Source organism: Anolis sagrei, chromosome 5 (genome assembly GCF_037176765.1).
Source record: "Anolis sagrei isolate rAnoSag1 chromosome 5, rAnoSag1.mat, whole genome shotgun sequence".
Lineage (NCBI taxonomy): Eukaryota > Metazoa > Chordata > Lepidosauria > Squamata > Dactyloidae > Anolis > Anolis sagrei.
This window is the reverse complement of record NC_090025.1, coordinates 162248078-162269805: the sequence shown is the minus strand read 5'-3', so window position 1 is coordinate 162269805 and position 21728 is coordinate 162248078. Positions and strand designations below refer to the sequence as shown.

At 36.9% G+C, this 21728-nt stretch overlaps 1 protein-coding gene across 7 annotated transcripts in view; it reads left to right on the top strand.

Moving 5' to 3' along the window:
- Window positions 1–21728, top strand: part of TNRC6B (trinucleotide repeat containing adaptor 6B) — a 112313-nt gene that overhangs the window by 1036 nt on the left and 89549 nt on the right. For 4 of the 7 annotated variants that reach the window (XM_067469188.1, XM_067469186.1, XM_067469187.1 and 1 more), the window contains exons 2-5: window positions 5480–5590; window positions 6676–6748; window positions 9406–9491; window positions 19983–20050. In XM_067469188.1, coding sequence (XP_067325289.1) covers window positions 9447–9491; window positions 19983–20050 — 113 coding nt within the window. In that variant the 5' untranslated portion in view covers window positions 5480–5590; window positions 6676–6748; window positions 9406–9446. Of the gene's footprint in view, window positions 1–5479; window positions 5591–6675; window positions 6749–9405; window positions 9492–19982; window positions 20051–21728 lie in introns of those variants that run through there. The other 3 variants (XM_067469189.1, XM_060777093.2, XM_067469185.1) reach the window with 3 other exon arrangements.

Below are 21728 nucleotides of genomic sequence, written 5' to 3'. Positions count from 1 at the left end.
GAGTAAGGCGACTAAAATGATCAAGGCTCTGGAGAACAAGCGCTATGAGGAACGGCTTAAGGAGCTGGGCATGTTTAGCCTGAAGAAGAGAAGGCTGAGAGGAGATGTGATAGCCATGTATAAATATGTGAGAGGAAGTCACAGCTTGTTTTCTGCTTCCCTGGAGACTAGGACACAGAACAATGGCTTCAAACTACAAGAGAGGAGATTCCATCTGAACATGAGGAAGAACTTCCTGACTGTGAGAGCCGTTCAGCAGGGGAACGCTTTGCCCCTGAGTGTGGTGGAGGTTCCTTCTTTGGAAGCTTTTAAACAGAGGCTGGATGGCCATCTGTCAGGGGTTATTTGAATGCAATTTTCCTGCATCTTGGCAGGGGGTTGGACTGGATGGCCCATGAGGTCTCTTCCAACTCTTTGATTCTATGATTCTAAAGGAATTATATTGTCGAAGGCTTTCACTGGGTCGTTGTAGGTTTTTTCAGGCTATATGGCCATGTTCTAGAGGCATTCTCTCCTGACGTTTCGCCTGCATCAATGGCAAGCATCCTCAGAGGTAGTGAGGTCTGTTGGAACTAGGAAAATGGGTTTATATATCTATGGAATGACCAGGGTGGGACAAAGAACTCTTGTCTGCTGGAGCTAGGTGTGAATATTTCAACTGACCATCTTGATTAGTATTTGATGGCCTGGCAGTGCCTGGGGCAATCTTTTGTTGAGAGGTGATTACATGTCCCTGATTGTTTCCCTCTGTTGTTTTGCTGTTGTAATTTTAGAGTTTTTTTAATACTGGTAGCCAAATTTGGTTCATTTTCATGATTTCCTCCTTTCTGTTGTAATTGTCCACATGCTTGTGGATTTCAGTGGCTTCTCTGTGTAGTCTGACATGGTGGTTGTTAGAGTGGTCCAGCATTTCTGTGCTCTCAAATAATATGCTGTGTCCAGGTTGGTTCATCAGGTGCTCTGCTATGGCTGACTTCTCTGATTGAAGTAGTCTGCAGTGCCTTTCATGTTCCTTGATTCGTGTTTGGGCGCTGTGTTTGGTGGTCCCTATGTAGACTTGTCCACAGCTGCATGGTATAAGAAAGAAATTGCCGTAGGGTCTCCAGACACAGTCTTGATTTAAACTCTGTCAGAGTGAGCAGTGGTTTGGAAGCGAATTTTGATGAGAGAGATCATGTTGGAGAAAAGAAGGCTGGGAGGGAGATGTTAGCCATTTATTCTTTAGTTAGTTAGTTAGTTAGTTCATTTATATGCCGCTTTTCTCACCCTGGGGATGGAACTCAAAGTGGTTTCCAACATATTCATGGCAAAATTTGATGCCTAATATACATATAAAAACCTAGCATAAAAGTAACAGTAACGTATAACTATAAATAAACGATTAAAATAGAAAAATGAAAAAAAACCCATTTAGAACATAGAATTAAATATATTAATATAAACATTAAAATCACATAATCCAGAAATCATATTCTGAGGCCTTTCCAAATGTCAGTTGATTGTGTGTTCCTGCATGGCAGGGGGTTGGGTTGGATGGCCCTTGTGTCTTACAACTCTATGATTCTGATAACCAGAGTGCAAAAGATCCCTTTTTGGGCGACAGCTCCCAGCATACCCAGCCAACCTATCTATTAGAAATACTGACTAGGGATAATGGGAGACATGGAAATATCTGTAGACATTACACAGATATATAAACCTTACTTGCTTAGTCTCCAACAAACCTCACAACCTCTGAGGATACCTGCCATAGATGTGGGTGAAAGATCAGGAGAGAATGCTTCTGGAACATGGCTATATAGCCCATAAAATTCACAGCAACCCAATATAAGTAATGTTTCCTATCCCTGATCCTAGCCAAACTCTGAAATAGATATTTACTGCAAGTGTAAAGACAAAAACAAACTGAGTGTCATTCCTACATGGTTACAGTAAGTACAAATTGAGTACCTCTTATCCAAAATACTTGGGACCAGAAGTGTTTTGGATTTTGGAATACAGTACCTGTATTTGCTTATATGTACATCATTTTGGGAGATGAGACACAAATCTAAATATGAAATTCACTTTTATATACCCCTCATCTTCATAACCCAATGGTAATTTTATACACAATGTTTTTAAAAGTTTGTATATATTGAGATATCAGAAAGCAAAGCTGTCACAATTGCACCACCTATATATACAACTTTGGAGTATTTCAAACTATGGTATGCTTAACTTGTGTGTCATTTCAGTGGAGGGTGGAAGTCCTGAAATATGGCGAGGAGTGTGATTGGTTGTTGATCTGCAAAATGTTTGCGCTACTGCCTGGCTGCACAGAGCCTCCATTCTGGTCCCCCCCCCCCCCAAACTCTCAAGTTTTAGACTCCGGTTCTGTGGTGCAGTCAGTCAAGAGTAGGAACTGAGGCTGAGGACAGTCAAGAAGCCTCTGGTGTAAATCTTATTTATAGCACCTCTGGTTCTAGCAATTGCCTTTGAATGCAACATGAAAAATGATCCTGGAGGATATAAATAAATATAACCCGGCTGCTTGCATCTTTCTCTTCTCTCCCTCACTCCCCTTGTCTCTTGATCAACAGGACTGCTTAGAACCCCAAGAGAGTGGCGGCTACGTAAAAGTTACATATAATAAGATTTAGATTAGGATTCGTAACCCTTCTTTAAAAATGTTGGAGACAGTATTTTTGTTTGAGGGAAATGTGAAGTTATTTCCCTTAAACAAGGTTGGGTGACAAGAAAAAGAACAATAAAAGTGAGAAAACAGTTTTGTGTGATATGGTTTACTAAAGTATCACGAGGAGAACATTATGTTTCGGACAGCGAACTACTGACTAAAACAGATGCAACTTTCTCCTGTCTGTTACACACTGTTTCCCTGTGTCTTGTTCACCGTTGCCTTCTAAAAAGATAATAATTGAGGTGCTGTTACTTGGTATATACTGGCAGATTTGAAGTGTATGTGTGCCTTCAAGTTGCCTTATGAGTCCATGGATTTTATTGGGTTTTCTTAGGCAAGGAATGCTCAAAGGTGGTTTAGACAGTAATCTGTATTTATCACCCTTTAGCTGCCTTAATGATACGATTGCAAAGGGTAAAAAGGCATTACACTGATCTCAAAAATATATGATAGAGACATATTAACATTTTGGAGCTAAAGCAAACCAATAATCTATTTTCAGACTATGAAGTTATCCATTTTTTGGAAGTATAGAGTGGAATCTGAGAAATGTAGGATAGGTTATTTTTTTGGTCATTTTTTGTGTTTTGAGTGATCATGCTATCAATTATGTCAGCTGCTAATCAACCTCAGAGTATGATTTAAAAGAAGTGACTTTCTTAGTGTGACTTGTTTAGTTCTAGGTATCATAAGATAAATTTTGTTATTTCTACGATAGTTAAGGATTTGGAGGAGCGGGGATAGTAAGTTCGTATTTTTGTCATGATGGAAAATATTTGTCAGTGATTCTGAGATTGTGTTTGCTTGAACATAGTGAAAGCATTGCCATGACCTCCTTTTCTGCAACATTTATTTAAATTTCTAAGGGCTTTCCTCATTTAAAAATAGCATCCCTGTAGTTTTCCGCTTTTACACTGTAGTATTAAATTCTTGTTCTGGTTCATTGCAAACATTTGAATTTTGCATTTCATTGTGATTGTAAGTTCTTTAATATAGCAAAATAAAACCACCATATGTTTTTTCATATTGTTTGGATCAGTAAACTGTAGGTAAGGTGAGATTAGTCTCTTGAAGAATTAAAAAAAATAGACTCACGAGATATTTGATGGAGGCTCATTGCTCTTTGTTGCTTCTTAGAACAGTTTCCATAAACGAGCGGTAGGACAACTGCGAAATAGTTGCTATATTCATGTGCTTGTAAGTTAAGGTTTTATTATTGCTATATATTTTAAGTCAAATGGAGGTTAGAGTTTGTTCAAGGCATGGCAAACGATCTCATTACGTCAGAATGGAATGTTCACACTTGTTTCATTTAATATTCCATAACCCAATCAGTCTTGATTAAGTCTTCCGCATCTCCAAATCTTTATTCCCCACTTACCTAACATTGCAGAAATTTGTATTTAGCATATGAAACTACTTGGTACCAGCCACAAATTGACCACCTAGCACATATGCAGGTGGTTCTTAGTACGCCCTTCCTACTCCCTCAATATATTAAAAACACCTTCCCCCATACAAATCAGAGCAAAACATTATTGTCAAGAATCGTAGACTTGGGGCCTTATCATATTATACAATTACTGTGCTGTTACTCCACTTTAACTATCTTGACAACATTGTATGAAATTCTAGGATTTGCAGGTTAGGAAGGGATATTTACAGTCCTTAGCCAGAGGATTCTTGGACTTCACCAAGGTACAGACCCCAGACTAATGCAGAATGTCACTATGGAAGTTATAAAGGAATAATATTAATATAACAATTTAGTATGATAGGGATAATTAATGAGAGAATTAACAAATATCTTTGATTGAACAGTGTGATTCTGTGCTTTTAAACAATAGTGCTTTTTTCCTTTTGTTTCAGTTCACCACTTTCATGAGCTACCTTGAAAAAGCATTAATTAATAGTAATGTGATGTCTATTCACAGTGATAGGGGATAGAACTACCTTTGTTTGGGTGGTAATGTTATTTTGTATTAGGGATAATTCACAACATTTTTAAAGAAGGGTTACACCACAATAAGCCACAATAACATGCAGGTACTCAACATTAGTTAGTGTTGACCATAGCACTAGTACGTCCTTTAACTATAATGGTGACAGAACATAACACACATTTCCAAGGCTGGGGAATTATTACTCTATCTACATTCATCTTGTAATTTCAACATGTGAAGTTCGAAATTTTGTTCAGACCATTGCTTCCCTCAGCCATTTATCTTCATTACCACAATTTAAGTTACCATAGCAGAAAAAGATGGTTTTTCAAAACTTTTTAGTAATGTGCTTTCTGCCTTCTTGTATTACATTTTCATCCAAAATTATTTTTGTTAGTAGCCTAAACTGAAGAAAGAATTTTGAAAACGAGTTTCTGTACATTCATAATTCAGCAGTGTGGTTGAATCGTTTGCCTATTGTGGTCTTAAACACTATGTAAAATGAAGGATGAATAATTGGTGATTATAAACTTTGTGATTATATCTCTTATATCTCTTGATGTCAAATTACTTTCAGCAAAGTTCACAGCTCAAAACTGTTGAAGTCTCTTCTAAATATTTGTGTTTATATAGACATACGATTACATATCTAATTTTTATATTGGAATATATACAAATATATTATAAAAACAAAAGTATTTGGGAACCTTAAAGGCTGTTAAGCTTTATTTGGCATAAACCTTTATATACTTTACACTGTTTTATCAGATGTAACTGGATTGGATTCCGCAAGAACTTATGCCGTGATAACATGTGTTATTCTTTAACCAAGTCTGTGTTTTCTTTTCTGCAATAGACTGACATGGTTACCACCACCATCTATAAAACTTAAAAAAAACAGATTTTAAACGGGGCTGACAATTTTGGCCAAGATCCTGCATTGGAAGACCCATCTGCAGAGATGTAGGTATGTTTTCCAATGCTACCATTCCAAACATACCATCTTAAGATCACAGCCCTGTTACCTAGCAAGGCAAGGGATTATGGAGAAGTGCCCATTTGCTATAGAAGCCTTTGTATTGGGAGAGAGTTCATCTTCACGCTTCTCCCTGCTCTCTTGTGGCTTTTTAGTTGTGTGTCCAATGACCATAAACATGAAGTGTGATGGCACACTTCAGACATACATTATGCAGTACAAACTCATATCAATGACAGATACATTTCTGAACCTACTGAAACAGGAAGCCATGGATAATAGCTAGCCCTATTGAAATTAACATCTTCTAACAGAAGTTATCATAGCATATAATAGAAAATGCCTAGAGGACCTAGGAAATGCCTAGAGTGAATCTATTTTGTCAGATGTGAGTGGGAAACTGTGTCTGTCAACTAGTTCTATGGATGTGGGGATTGTATTACAATTACTAAGCTAGATGACAACTCACATTCAAAATACCTGTGTTGGGGAAAAGAGTAATAAACACACTAGTTGAGTCTCTGCTAGGAGATTTGCCACAGTGACATGAATGTTCCTGTAACTTGCAGCTTGCATATTTTGATTTATGTAGACAGCCTAGTTACAGTACCAAGTTGATATAGGGAGCTTAATGTGTTTCAACATTTGGAAGAACTGTGTTTATTTCAGTTTTGTGTTTTTCACTCCTTTCAGGCCAGTTGCCGCCATCATGGTTGATTGCTGATTTAGGTGCTCTATAGTTTAATTTAGTATTGCAGTATGGGGAGGTATCTGATGTGAACAGCTACAGTGTTTTTAGACAAGTATTCTAATATGGAAATATCTAAAATAATGTTAGGTGTAGTAGTGTTGGGTGTTTCTATGGATCATCAGTACAATTTTATTACTGTTCATCCAATAGTTTCCTGCAGTTTTTGCCAGTCATGAAAGTATGGATTGTAAACACATTGATACTTGACCACTTCTGTTGCCTTATTTTGGGAACATTTTTACCTTCAAATTTTTGCCTGTTACATTGTTTTAAGATGATATGTGCTGATAAGCTTTGAACTGTTTTTTCCCCTTTTATTTTACAGTGGTTTGACTTTTGCACTGAATGTAGCCAGCCCGGACCTTTTCGGGCTTCAGCAGCCCTGAGAAGCTGTCAAGGTAATTCCTGTATAAAGAAGAAAGTATGTATTCAATAAAGGGATGAGGTGACTAGCTAGGTTAAGTCTGCATTGATATATTATGGGTTGTTTTTAATTCCAAGTAATGATATAATAAGGAATCTGTGGGAAGGATTAAAGTATATATTCAGCATTTTGTAAAATTACTCAATATAGTTTGTTACTCAGCAAATAGGCGCATATAGATAATCTAAGAGATACTGAGAAATATCTTGTTCATCTGATGTGAAATTTTAGATATACTGTTCAAATGTTTCCATTATGTTCAGTTGATATTGATATACAAAATGAGTCCTTTTTTATTTGAAATTATTGGGACCAGAAGCTTTTTGGATTTAAGGTGCATTTTTTCAGATTCTGAAATATATACATTATAATATATGTACATAAAATGTGGTATCTGTACTGTACTGGAGTTCTCTGCGAACCCATGAATGAAATGGAGTGTTGTGGATGTTGGTGACAGCAGAAGCAGTGGGGAGAGTGGGTAGAGGGAAGGAGGAAGAGTGTGTGGCTAGCCAGTACAAAAGAACCGTAGGTAACTTTCTCCTGGTGGACCCAGGCCAGCCCCTTGCAGGAGGCATAAAGAGTCAGAGGCAATGAAAATAAATAATCTTCTCATCCTCAACTGCAGTAATAGGTGCTACCAGAACATGAAGTAGTGAGGAGGCCTGGCTCAGGCGCCTCCTATGGCAGCAGAGGCTCCTATGTGGAGACAAAATTAGAGGCCAACTCAGGCTCCTCCTCCTCTTCAGTGCATTCTTCTCACCTTTGCATCTTTCTGGTAGGTGGAAAGGGGTGTTCAATGACCTTCCAAGGCTGAGTTGTGTGCAAGTGAGAGGATAATGGGGAGCCAACAACAAAAAGTTTTAAGGGATTTTCAGATTTTGAAATTCTGGATAAGGCAGACCCAAGCCAGTATGTACAGCGAGTCAAGTGAAGATGCATATAAGCTGAGGATCAATACAAGTAGCACTGGAAAGTTGAGTCCCACATTCTCTAGAGTGGTTTCTACCAACATGGGTCCATAAAGATGTGCTTGGCAGCTTCCATCAACGTAGCACGATAAGTTGTCGTGAATAATGAAAATAATAGTTGGGGAGTCCAAGTTTGGGGATGGAGGGTGCGTCTACATTGTAGCTATGGAATCTTGGGAGTTGTAGTTTTACAAGGTCTTCCAAACTGTGTCAAAGAGTTCCGGTGCCTCTCAAAACTACAATTCCCATTATTCCATAGAATTGAGCTGTGGTATCTGTGCATTAATCTTAAAGGGTAGATATAGCCTTAGGCTTATTTCTATAGATAAAAATATTTGCAGTAATTCTAAGATGAGTAATGTCCTTTCATACTTTATAACTGTCATTCCAGTGTACAGCATCTCTAAAGAACAGACAGTTACCATAAACAGTTTGCTAGTTGCCTTCTTTTCGCAACAATGTATAGTTTTATAGAATATCAAATTACCTCATGTGAAGATGTTTCATGGTCTTTCTTGAAAGTTAAAGTTAGATATGTGGACATTTTGCTTACAATGTTATTTGCTCTTATAGTAAAGAGAAAAAAAGAACAAAAATGTCTCTGTTTGACTAAATTGCTTTCCCAGAATAAAGTACTGCGTAGCCTTTCATATATTTGACTTGCATAAATGGGCTTGTCAACTACTTGTGGCAAATAATCCTAAAATCTATGGCATGCTGTCATATTTGCTGGTAATATTTGCCAGTATATGTTCTTTCCCTCTAAATTTCAGTATATTCTTGGAGACTAAATGTGGGTTCAATGCATTCTCCATCATAAGATAGAACAATCTTTTCTTCCTGTGTTGATCCTATAACTGGGGCACACCTCTGTTGTTGCTAGCTAAACCGCTATTTGATCACTCCAGAACGTGAAAGGGTATTCATTGGACTCATGCATACTCAATAACAAGTATATATTTTTCTGCATATTATAAAAATGGACTGAGACATTTTTCAATCTGCTCACTGACCCATTCTGCAAGATCTGGAAGTTCTTGTATATAGTAGAAGTACAAAAAGTGATTTGCCATGCACTCACTGTTCATGCAGAAAAAAAAAAACATTGAAGTAACTATTTTGTTACCCACTTTGTTTCAAATTATGGAATGACATAATTGTTCAACCTTTTCATGAATGATTTTGTATTTTTTAAAACACCATGTAGTTGAGGCAGAATGCAAGTTTCTGGAATTAACAATTTACTATCTGTAAAATTCAGGGGGCAAACTCCATATGAGAACAAAGATTAATTTTCTGTAGCAATAAGTTTAATGAATAATTTGCACACATAGAATAATTTCTGTTGTAACACAGTAGTAATTAATTTTAATTAGTATTTTTTTAAACCCAGCAGAGTGGGTTAACCTTTCTACAGGCTCAATTCTGCCCAAAATTTCTTAGTATACATATTCATATTTGCACATCATTCTTCTTACCCCTTTCAATCTTTTTCACCTACCTCATTTCTGTGACTGGGATGCTTGTGGTGGAATGCTTATATTGGCCAATAAGTTAAGTATTTACAATGTGTGAATTGATTCATTAACTCAGCTTCCAACCTATTTTTTTCAATATGTTTTTCTTTCCTTACCCCTCACCCCCCCCCCCCCCCCAACAGAACTTCAGATTTTTGCGAAGTTTTGCACAGATCCTGTTCCCATGCAAACTGATGAGGGAGAAATTTTGGAGGAAGGCAGTTCTAAGGTCAGTGAAATGGATGCATGATGCTAGAAAAAACGTTAATTTGCACATTGATTATTGTTTATATATTGGTATCTAGAAGACTTCTAGATATCCTTGCATTAATTAAGATGATTTTTTTTCAAAGTTCAGTTTTCCATTTTATGCTAATATTTCCAAATTAGAGGATGTGGCATTTTATGAGAATTTGGCATTTGCCAGAATATTTCTGTCCTGAAGATACATTCTCACCTGTCTGTTGCAGATAAATCCTATATATACATGTCTGATAGGGTTGTAATTTGGTATTTCTAATGAGAAATTTGTCTTCTAGAAATTTAAGAAAAAAACTTGTAAACTGAAGAGTTCAATCTTCACACTGTTTATTATGTAGGTTGCAATTTTATTCAAGTACCCAAGATTAAATCTTATTGAACTTGTAAAGTTTATTTCTGAGTTGACATAGGGTTATGCTGCACATTATTTCCAAAGGAATAGCCCTGCTAGTTTGTTGTAGCAAAACCAATAAAAAGTCTGTTGACAACTTGAAGATACTCAAATTTGTTACAACAACACTTTTTTGGGCTATCAGATGTCCCTGGTAATGTGGACTAGAGTCCGCATATGAGTACTTAAGGTGATTCAGGGGCATGTTGCTAGGCACTGCTTCAGTTAGGAATTTCTGTGGATCAATGTGCAAAAATAGCTTTAAAAACATTACATTTTACAGAAAGATGAGTAAAATAATTATTTCAAACTACTGCATATAAATAATAAGTCAGCTTTTAAGAAATCATTAATGAACATATGTTTCAGCATGGGTTTCTATGAAACATATATTCATTGGAAAGTTTTTGTCTGGATCATTCTTGTTTTGCTGGTACTCCTTAATTAGTAGTCCTATCTGCTTCTTCAAAATAGCTGCATAAATTTGTGTTCTGCTTAAATCTTCCTGCTTTTCAGACTAGAATGAGACTGCAGTTATTCACTCATCTGAAATCTGCTATGCGTTCACATCGCAATCCATCCTGATGCTTAATATATTGCACTCTTGCTTGCAAATTATTATATCTCACTTTGTTCTTCTTACTCTTACATTCCACTTCTTGGCCAACTGTCATTGTGGAAATGACTTGATTCTCTGCCTTTGAAATTCAGGGCTGTGTAATAGTGGCACTGTCAAGCCAGAAGGGATGAGAGTATATATTTTTCAAAAGACAGATTACTGAATAATGCTATTTCACATGCAATAATGCTCTTTCTCAGACTTGGCAAACATACCACTATCTAATAGTTTAGACATGTTGAACTTATTTGTGGTATTTATAATTAGGGGAGCTGCCAAAAGCAAATGAGGCAATATATAGCATCATGAATTTGTAACCAGCTATTTGTCTGAAATTAATTGCTGTGTGCCACAAATGAGAGTCAAACTGTAGGGCCAAAGTTAATATCAGATATCATATTGGCAGTGAATATATGTGTAACTGCTTTATAGTGACTCAGAACATTAATGCATTTATATCAGTACTCTCAAATCAGATTAGGAATATTGCTAAAAATTAATTATTCCAAGCCATTGAATATGAATTTTTAATGGGAGCAGTGCATGCAAAGCATGTGCTCTGGATCTATATGCCTTTACAAAAATCAGCCACATTAAAGGATTTAATACTTTCAGAATTGTACTGCTCTTCTGAATGCTGAATTTTGGACTTCAGGTCCAATAAGAGAAATATGAATTAAAAGATGAAAGAAGAAGAACAAACATGCATATGGAGTTTGGTACAACCAAATCTATCCCCAGTGTTTCAGTATTTGAAAATGGATTCATGCATACTGCTAGTATGCTTATTTGTTTGTCCTGGTAATTGATGCTATTTACTATAGAAATTTAGCATTCAGTGTGGTTAATTATTTTGCTGTTATGAGTTTAACTTTTAGCTATTTATTTAATATTCACACCCTACCCCCATAAAGGCAAAACATACATTTTATTATAAAATGATATGAAACAAAAATGGTAAATTGCATTGCAGACTAAAAGTTTTGTAATACTATCTTCAAGCAGTCTAACTTTTAAAAACTTAATTTTGAGATCTTTAAACTATTCAACCTATTATAGTCTATGATCAAACTCTAGTTTATTACTGGGGCTTAATTTCCTTTTATCTGTGCTTTTTGCCAATGGGACTAAAATCTTCTGTTTCTTTTATCTTGATGAAGCGAGTGGGAATTTTTTTAATGAAATGTTTTAGCTGCTGTTGCTATGTGGAGCAAGAAAAAAAGAATGAAATGTTTGAAAACTTTTGTAGTGGTTTGATAGCAGTGGTGTCTTAGTAGGCTTGAGCTCTTAAGCAGCGTACGAGATCATAAGAAATAAATAAGAACAGGATCATAATTCTCATTGGTGCCCTTACATTTCCATCATTCCTTTATTCTGTCTATGGTACCAGTATTTTGTTATCTGTTCTTAACCACTTTTCCTCATTTATTTTATGCCAGAACTGTTAATTCATTTGTTTATTTCGCTTGTCATACTTAAACAATTCTAGGACAACTTAAATCACCGTAAGTAGGCCAGTCAAATTTTCTATAGGAATTGAGTCCAAGTAGCTCCTATACCCAAACATTGTCTTGAGTCCTATGTCCCTCAGAGTAATGGTAAATATGCAAGAAAAAAACATTGTTAGTGGAAGAAAATAGAATGAGAAGGTAAACAGTTGAGAGTGTTTAATGAAAACGAGACCTATCTCAACAAAAAAGGCAGTTCATAAACATTCTTATGTGACCTTGGCAAGAGCCATGGAAAGTGATTAGCTCAAAGCAGACCTGCACAACTAGTGAGTAGTAAGGGGCCAAAATCACATAGATTAAACCTCTTGGGGCCACAAATAAGTTTTTAGCATCTCACTTTCCAAGTAAGGTATGATTAATGATTAATTGCGATTGTTGTTGTCTGCCTTCAAGTCGTTTCAGTCTTAGGGTGACCATAAAGTGACTCTATCACAGTTTTCTTATCAAGATTTATTCAAAGACCGTTTGCCTTTGCCATCCTCTTGAGGCTGAGAAAGTGTGGTTTGCCTAAGGTCACCCAGAGGGTTCAGTGCCATAGCATGAGGTTCAAAAGACTACACTGTGTTTTCTGAATGCCTTCCCTCTCTCCTCTTTCTTTCTTTCTCCCTCCCTCCCTCTCACTCCTTTCCTCTATTTTTACTATCTCTTTCTTTCCTTCTGCCTTTCCTTTTCTCCTTCACTCCTTCCTTTCTGCCCAGAGGCAGACAGCGGCAGTGAGAGAAAGCAGCAGCAAGCAGGCAGCTGGTGCAAGTGGCAATGAGGGAAAGAGGCAGGAGGCTAGCAGGCAGGTGGCAAGCGGGTGACCGGGGGAAGCAGCAGCAAAGCAAGCGGCAGCAAAGGAAAGGGGCATTGGGGCAGCAGCACTTAGGAGGCTGCACCAATGGCTTGTGTGGGCCACATGTATGTTGTGCAGGCCTGGTCTAGGCATTTGGCCTCAGCAGAGCAGAGGCCTATTGACCTGTTTCCGTTCCATCAGGTCATAGGTAGGATATGGGAGGTATCTCCTAATCCTTCCCATAGCCTGACTGCTTTGTTTTAAAACATCCCAATACTTAGATTACTTAATTCATGGATGAATCAATCAATCAATCAATCAGAGAGGTGGAAAACATTATACAATCAATCAGAGAGTGAAGAACATTCTTTTTTTACAACCATTTATTGTTTTTAACTTCACAGCCAGAAAGTTTTGTTATATAATCTATAATTTCATTGTTCTATAATTGTCCTTGGTAACTGTGCCATTGTATTATTGAGGTAACAGAGAATGCCAACCTGGTAGGATGCTGTGCTCATTGTACAACTTGTAACCAGTTTTTTTGGGTTTTTTTGTTTTGTTTTCCCACCAGGAGTGTAGATAAATGATTTGGAGAACCTACTCTTGAGCATGCTCTGTATAATTGCACATGTGAAAAACTTGGTGACTACAGTTGATATCACCACATTTGATTGGCTTTTTTGGAGGTGATTGTGAATGCAAGCTTTACCAGAAACTGCAATTGCTTAAAACGGAAGGGCATATCTGTTGAAATCAGTGGAATACAGGGAATGAATACATCATTGCCCTTTCCCTCCCCAGTCAATACTGTTGCTTCTATGATGTTGAGCAGCGAAGACTTGCACCATTACATAGCCTAGGTGGGTTGAGATTTAGAAGCAGCATGATAGGCGAACCATAAGTTGCAGGTGGTTTTCTCAAGTAAGGAATAGTCAGCTGTAATTTTGCCAGTTTATTCTTCTGAAACATAGCATACAGTACCTGGTGTGCATTAACATTTTCCTATCCAAATATTGATGAAGGCTGACCGTTATTATTTACAGTAGAGTCTCGCTTTTCCAACATAAATGGGCTGGCAGAACACTGGATAAGCAAAAATGTTGGATAATAAAGAGGGATTAAGGAAAAACCTATTAAATGTCAAATTACATTGTGATTTTACAAATGAAGCACCAAACCATCATGTTTCACAACAAATCAACAGAAAAACCAGTTCAATACATGGTAACATTATGTAGCAGTTAATGTATTTACAAATTTAGCACCAAAGCATCGTAATTTATTGAAACAGCTATGGATCCGGGTGGGAGGTAGACTGCGTTGGATAATACAGAACTTTGGATGGGTCAAGGTTCTGTTGTATTTGTTTTATCCCGCTGTTCTCCCATGGGTGGGAACCTTACTTTGATTCCAAGATCAGACATAATCTGGAACCTAACATTAGTGGACATTTTAGAAAGAAATAGCTAGATCTTAATATTTTCTGTGTTGTATTACCCTTTACAGTAATAGCTGTTGTTAATTGTTGCCAAGGCAACTTCAACTTAGGGAAAACCTATGAATGAGTGAATTTCAAGTCACCTTGTCATCAGCAGTCCTGCTCAAATCTTGCAGACTCAAGACCATGGCCTCCTTGGTTCAGTTTATCTGTGTGTAGAGTTTTTGCCTTCTATAGTGACTTATGTCGTCTTGTGATAAATGCAGAGTGTGACTGCCTCACTTTAATTATAACAGCTTCTAGAGAGAGTCAGGCTTGATTTGCTCTAAGGCTCATTTATGTTACCTTCCTTATAGTCCACTGTATCAGTAGAACTTTTTCCCATTACCACATCCCAAATGATTGGGTTTTCTTCTTACCATCTTTCTTCACTTTAGTATACAATGATACATCTTTACACTTTGGATCCCATTTAGTTCCTTCATTACTGCCCTTCCAAGTCATAGTCTTTTGATTTCTTAACTGTAGTCTCCATCCTGATTGATGGCTGAGCCAAGTATGGAAAATCTTGAACTATTTCAGTGTCCTCATCATTTAAAATATATAGATAGAAAAGCTACCTCAGAGGGAGAGATGACAAATGCAGAGGGCTCAAAAGACAATGGATTCCCAAAATCGCAAAGACACAAATCCACTACAAGCAGTAGTACATAAATCACAGAGGTAAATGTTTTTTTGCAACTTATATAATACAACATTGAACGTATATACAACTTATATGATAAGCATTGAGTGATTTACAGAGAATATAAGACTGTTATATACACAGTGATTTGAAATGGAGAGGGCTACCATATCAGCAAGAAGACACTTTAGGGATTCCTTCTCAGAAGGCATATCCATCAAAAAGGGCCTCTCTGGCCCCCTCTACACTCCCATATAAAATCCAGATTATCTGCTTTGAACTGGTTTATATGGCAGTGTAGACTCGTATAATCCAATTCAAAGCAGGTAAAGTGGATTATCTGCTATGATAATCTGGATTATATTGCAGTGTAGAAGGTGACTCAGAGGGTCAGAACGTTATCATGGAAATGTTCTAAAAGAGGCTTCCTCAGAGGGCTAAGCAAAGATGGTGGAAGGAGATGGGCGGCAACCCCTCCAGCCCCGCTTTCATGTTGGGGGGGGGGGGCGCAATTCTGAGAAAGGAAAAGTGGCCACAGCTTCTGAGGAGAAGGAAGAAGCCATACCCGAGCAACACCAGGTATATATACTACTACTACTATAAATCATAGGATCATTTTCTTCTAAAATTCTTTGGCATGTTATTTTATCCAAGAGTTATTTGTAGCATGATCCCTCATACCCCTTCTTTTCATACACCCAGCTTGGACTTCTGACATCTCTCATGCCATATATGGTAAAAAATTTAAGCACATTCCATTTCCTGATTTTAAAATGTGATAATAGTAGTTCAGGTATATTTGTATCTACATTTATTTATTTGGCTGCAGTTTTGTCAGTAGGATGTTTTAAATTCACCTTTAAAGTGCATTTGGACAAATTAGGTTCTAACACTTGGTGGTTTATAAGGTTTTTTACAATCTTCCCTATCAGTATGGAAGACGAAGCTTAAAATTGCCCATCTCATGTTACACAACCAACTAGTAGATGTCTGTCAAGTATGATAAGAGCTTATCATTATTGCTCAATAAGGTGTTTAGCTTTAATCTTAAAGCATATGTCAGTGTGAGTTATGAGAGTTTAGGCAGTGTCCAAAAAGGTTAGAGAATTACGGAGACTGAGTAAAATGTGTGGAAATGAGGAATTTGTGGAGTTGACTACAGTTTATTCCAGCACAGGAAGTTTACATCCTGAATCATTCGTGGCCCAAGAACAAAAATATTGTCATGCTAAATTTTTATCTCCTCCTTTCTAGATATTTTCAAACTTACCCTTTAATTGTTCGATTTTAAGCTGGGAAGGATAAGGGGAAAATTGTAGCTCAGGGGCTGCATGTGGTCCCCCCAAACTGAATTTGAATGGAAAAGGATGAAGCAGTTTTCTTAGAAGCCTCCAGTGATTCACTTTTAAAAGAGTGCAGGATTTTTTCAGGCTTTTAGGGAGTAATTGTTGGCAGTCCAAATAGTTCCAAGAAAGCCCAAGGGACAAAAAGTGGCTCTCAGTCCTGTCAAAATTGCCCACCCTAACTTAGACAATGTAACAAGTAACTGTAGCACGTTTTAATTTAAGTATTTTTGATTCCTTCAGTTAATACATTGTTTGCAGTTTGAAACCTCAACTCCAGAGGTAGGTAACTGTAGCAAGATCGGAAACTTGTTTCTGTTCTGGTAACCTGTTTAAGAGGCTCACTATGTGTTTTGTTCTTACTTTTTACTGTTTTATTTATTTATTATTAAGAAGTATAATAAAAGTAAGTATACTACACTGAAAGTAAATTTTCTCTCCTCATCGTCAGCTGAAGGGACAGAGACAATGTTGCCAACAGCAGCTGATAAAGAGTTTCATACAACAAAGCTCCCTCAGTTGCAAGCCTGCTGGTTTGGTGGTTTTTCTTTGTTTTCCAAACCATACAGGTTAGAGTTTACGGTCAGCCCTCTGTGTCCACAGAGTCAACTATCTGTGAAAATATTTTTTTTAAAAAAACTCCCAAAAGCATACCCTGACCTGTCGGCAATTCTAAATATTTTCTAGTTATGGACCTAGCTGTTGATTCTTGAATACAGAGCTTTTTCAAAGCATTCTTCAAAAGAATGCCAAATGTAGAACTTGGATAATATTATAGTCTCAGTTTCTCTGATGCCAGTGTGTGTAGGGGAGGGATGTACTTAAAACTGGAAGGTTTCTTTTTCACAAGAAAGGAAACATTGAATACACAATATAGCAAAATCCACAAAAATACATTGCACTGATATCTTTATTAGGCCAACAAAAAGGTGCAAAATAACATTATACAAACCTTTGACGCTCATAGACCAAAGTCATTTTAGGGGAAGAAATGTACTGAAAGGTCACAGTTGGCTCTCTTGAAATAGTCGTATAAGAGTATGGTAGAGGGAGGTTTAGTGTAAGTAAAGCCTAGTGGCATTTGAAATACAAAAGCAATGCAAAGCAGTCAAATATTATTCTCCATTATTAGAAAAAACACAAAAAAAGTTGAGTGTAACCTGTATTTGACCTGTGCAAAGCTACAGGCATATACAGTGAACCTCTTGAGAAGCCTCTGCATTTGGACATTTGGAAACAAATTTAGGTGTTGTAAAAGACAAAATGTGCCACTGATGGCTGATAATAAAAATTTGATCTCCTTATTGTGATTCAACCAGCAGGACAATTTGTAGGACATTCCATATGGATTTACATATATATGGACCACTTGGGTGTAATAGCTGTGAGCTTTCAATGGGACTAAGATTTTTTCTCCTTCCCTACATTCCTTTTCACACTCTCAGTAAGTCTGCTTTTAATTCATAAAAGAGCAATAAAAAGACAAGTAATAAAAATTCCGCCCCCATTAGTAACTAAAAAGTAACTTCTCTTGAGAACCATCTGTTACTGACACATGCAAAACTTTATTGACAGAGAACAATATATTTCTGAAGCCATCCCTGTACTGTTGCATTTGGAAACACCTTTAGGTGCGATATAGGCAAAATTTGCCAAAATGTAATCCATGGAAAGACATGTATCTTTGTTGGAAGTAGAAAACATCAAAGCATTAAATCCTAATCCTTTAGTTCCCTATCATTTGTGATTCCACTGTTGTGGCTAAATTTGGTATATTCAAATTTAGATAAAATATTCTGGAGTAGCTGTGTTGGCCATGCAGCAAAATATGACAAAATCAAAAATCCACAAGCAGCAATACCGTTATTGGACCACCTTCAAAGCATAAAATAGATATCTTAGTTTTTGCAGCTCCACTGGCTTCTTTGGGGATACATGCTAAAAATCAAACAGGTGAAAAGTGGTAGTGATAATGTGCCACACTTGCATGTTGTGGTTTTTGCAACAAAGCATGTTCTGTTTTTTATGTAAAATGCTGTAGAAACTGGATACATGTTTGATGTCAAAAGCCAAGTATAATCTTTCAAAAAAATTAATGGAAGTCGTGTCTCAATAGCTTATTAGAATTGTAGAAAACACACAGAAAAGGGCAATCTTCATTATGTGGGAAGATTAAAACATTTGGGAATATTTCACTTAGAAAAAAGATCACTAAAAAGAGATCTGATAGAGGTGTATACAGCAATCTATGATGTGGAGAAAAAAGAATAGGGAAGAGGTGTTGTCTCTTTCTTAAAAGAATAGAAAGTGGGACTATGCATTAAAGCTGAATAGTGTGCAATTCAGAACATTTGAAAGGAAGTATTTCTTTACAAAAGGCAAAATTCAACTGTTCTTTACAAAGTGCAAAATTCAACAGAAATTCTCTCCCACAAGATTTTTTAAGAGCTGCCAACTTGGGCAGCTTTAAGTGGGGACTAGCTAAATTAATAAAGAATACAGCCCATGGTTGCTGCTCATTAGGTTGGCTGTGTGTCACTTCCAGTCTCTGGTAGTATTGTTTGATCAGCACTATGTGACAAAAGCTGGTGTTGTACTCATGTAGGATTTCCATAGCTGTTTATTTGATTATTGTGTGAACTGAATGATGGAATAGATACACCTTTTTGTCTGATCTAGCATGGTTCTTTCTATGTTCTTGGAAGCTTACATCATATTTCCATGTTGTACAAAAACAGTGGTCAATTTCTAGGCAGATAAATTCCTAACTTCAGTGTTCAAATGGTGTAAAACAGCTCTTTTTCATTCAGTTTTTCTATCTGGACAATTTAGAACTTTCACTAAAGGCTCTATACAAGATCTATTCCATATTTCACATCAGGCGAATGCCACTATGATTGTACAGGCGTTTGCCATACTATGAATCCAGAGCTAGCATGGTGTAATGGTTTGAGTGTTGGACTGTGACTGAACACCAGGGTTCAGATCCCCAGATGGCCATGGAAATTCACAGGGTGACATCGAGCAAGTCATTTTCTCTCAGCCTCAGAGAAAGACAAAGCCAAACCTCTCTTAAACAAATTTTGCAAAGAAAGCCCCATGATAGGTTTTCCTTCAGGTCACCTGGTGATCCCATTATTTTCATAGGGCTTTTGTAAGGAAAGAATGCTCAGAGGTGCCTTTACCAGCTCCTCCCTTAACCTATAGCGTCGTCTTTCAGTGGTCTTCCATCCAAGTACTAACCAGGGCTGACCATAATTAGCTTCTCGTATCAAATGGCATCTGTTAGTTTTTGGACAGTTAGGTGAGGCTCACCTTAGGGTCAACATAAATGACTTGAGTGCAGACAACAACAAAACTATGGATTCATGTTTTAAGATTCATGTAAAATAAAGTTCAAAGTTTTTCATATGAAGAGGTAAAGAATCCAGTGCCACTCTAATAATTCCATGTGTCAACTTCTTCTAACATTCTTCCTATTTGCCTTTATGCAGTTAAGAGCTTACACTTAGGAAAACGTAGTATGGAGGAGAGATATGACCATGGATGTGTACATTTGTTAAACTACAAATGACAACCTCCTGGTTACAATTAGCAGTGAAAAAGAGGTGATAGATTGTGTTAGGGAAAGGACCTTTTAGGGCAGCATGTATTTTGCTCCATCAATGCTGACCTCCAATGCTTGCCTTCGCAGATGGAACATGAGGATTTTGTAATGGAAGGGCATGGCAAGACTCCACCTCCTGGTGAAGAAAACAAACAGTGAGTCATGTTTATTTAAAAAGGGCCTTAATAAAATAAATGATATAAAGCACACATACATAAAGTGGTCTGAAGCACTTTTAAAGACATCTACCATTGTAATAGTAAAATCGAAAAAGTATAATCCTTAATATGCTTATATGGAAATAAGGCCCATTGAATACAATGGTCCTTACTTCTGAGTAAGTGTGAATGGGACAGGAGTGTAAGTAATACAGTAGACTCTTTATGTTAGCCTATATCTAAATTTGAGGGTCCCCAGGTGTTTTGGCCTACAACTCCCAGAAATTCCAGCCAGTTTACAAGCTGTTAGGATTTCTGGGAGTTGAAGGCCAAAATATCTGGGGACCCATAGGTTGAGAATCTCTGGCCTATATGCTGAATCATTGCCAAATATGACTTGTGTAAATCCCATTACTTCAATATGTCTATGCTAGTTAGGCCAGCAACTGGATTTAGACTATTGAAAATTATAAATAAATAATAATTTTGATGGCTATAATCTAGAAACATGCTATGTTGCTATGATAACAGAGGTCTCTATCACATTAAAAACTAGAGGATAAGTAAATTAGGGCTTGCCTGCTAATGTACATAGTTAAATAGATTCTTCTGGTATGTGAGCCTTATGTTTAAAGTCCTGCAGGTCGAGTACAAATGTACTTGAATTGGTACTGTTGATCTCAGTTATAGCTGCAGCTTAATTATAATGTTTTTCTCCGGCATATTATATTCTAATTAGTAAATGCAAATATTTTGCTGATAAACTTTATGTGAACCTGAGTTTGTTATCTCTATTGCACATAAGCTTTTAAAATATGTAATCCAGTATTGTGTAAATTATTTACCAGTGTAGTCGAGCTTGAGTCTTCAGAAGACATTTCATAGAATCAAAGAGTTGGAAGAGACCTCATGGGCCATCCAGTCTAACCCCCTGCCAAGAAGTAGGAATGTTGCATTCAAATCACCCCTGACAGATGGCCATCCAGCCCCTTTTTTAAAGTTTTGTGAAACAAGTTTTGTGAAACAAAAAAGCATTTGCAAAAATGTAAAGTAATGCATGAAATGTAAAGTACTGCCTTAAAATTGAATTTTTGAGATATACAAAATTTAGATTGGGGTAGGGTACCCTAGGGCATGGGCCAAAAGGTCTTTGGAAGTATTTATGGGTTCAGGAATGGAGAAGCAAACCACTATATTAGTGTATAATATGAGGGAGAAATATTGACATGCTGGGAAAATGTTTTAAAACAAAGGAAGAAACTTTTAAGGGGCTTTAGGGACTGCAAAATGTGGGAGTTACATGCTGCCTACAATCTACACTTCCCAGTCTTTAGTTTATATGGTAATACAGTTTCTTTTTGTTATTTTCTTTTATCATTTATAGCAGACTACCATATTTTGTTTTATGGTTCAAACTAGTGTTGGAATACAGTGTTCTTTGTGGTTTCTATGGCTGACGGAAATGGGTTATTTGCACCTGTACAGCACTGAGTTTGTCATCGTCATCAGTAGTAGTACCTTATTGATCTCTCAGGCTGAGACCCAAAGCAACTCATAAACCTAAAAACAATACAGTTTAAAACATACAAGTATAAATCTTAAAATAGAGTTAAACATATAATTATTGTGCTGTTATGCAAGCCTTTTGACAATAGCTCTGCCCATGCTCAGCAGC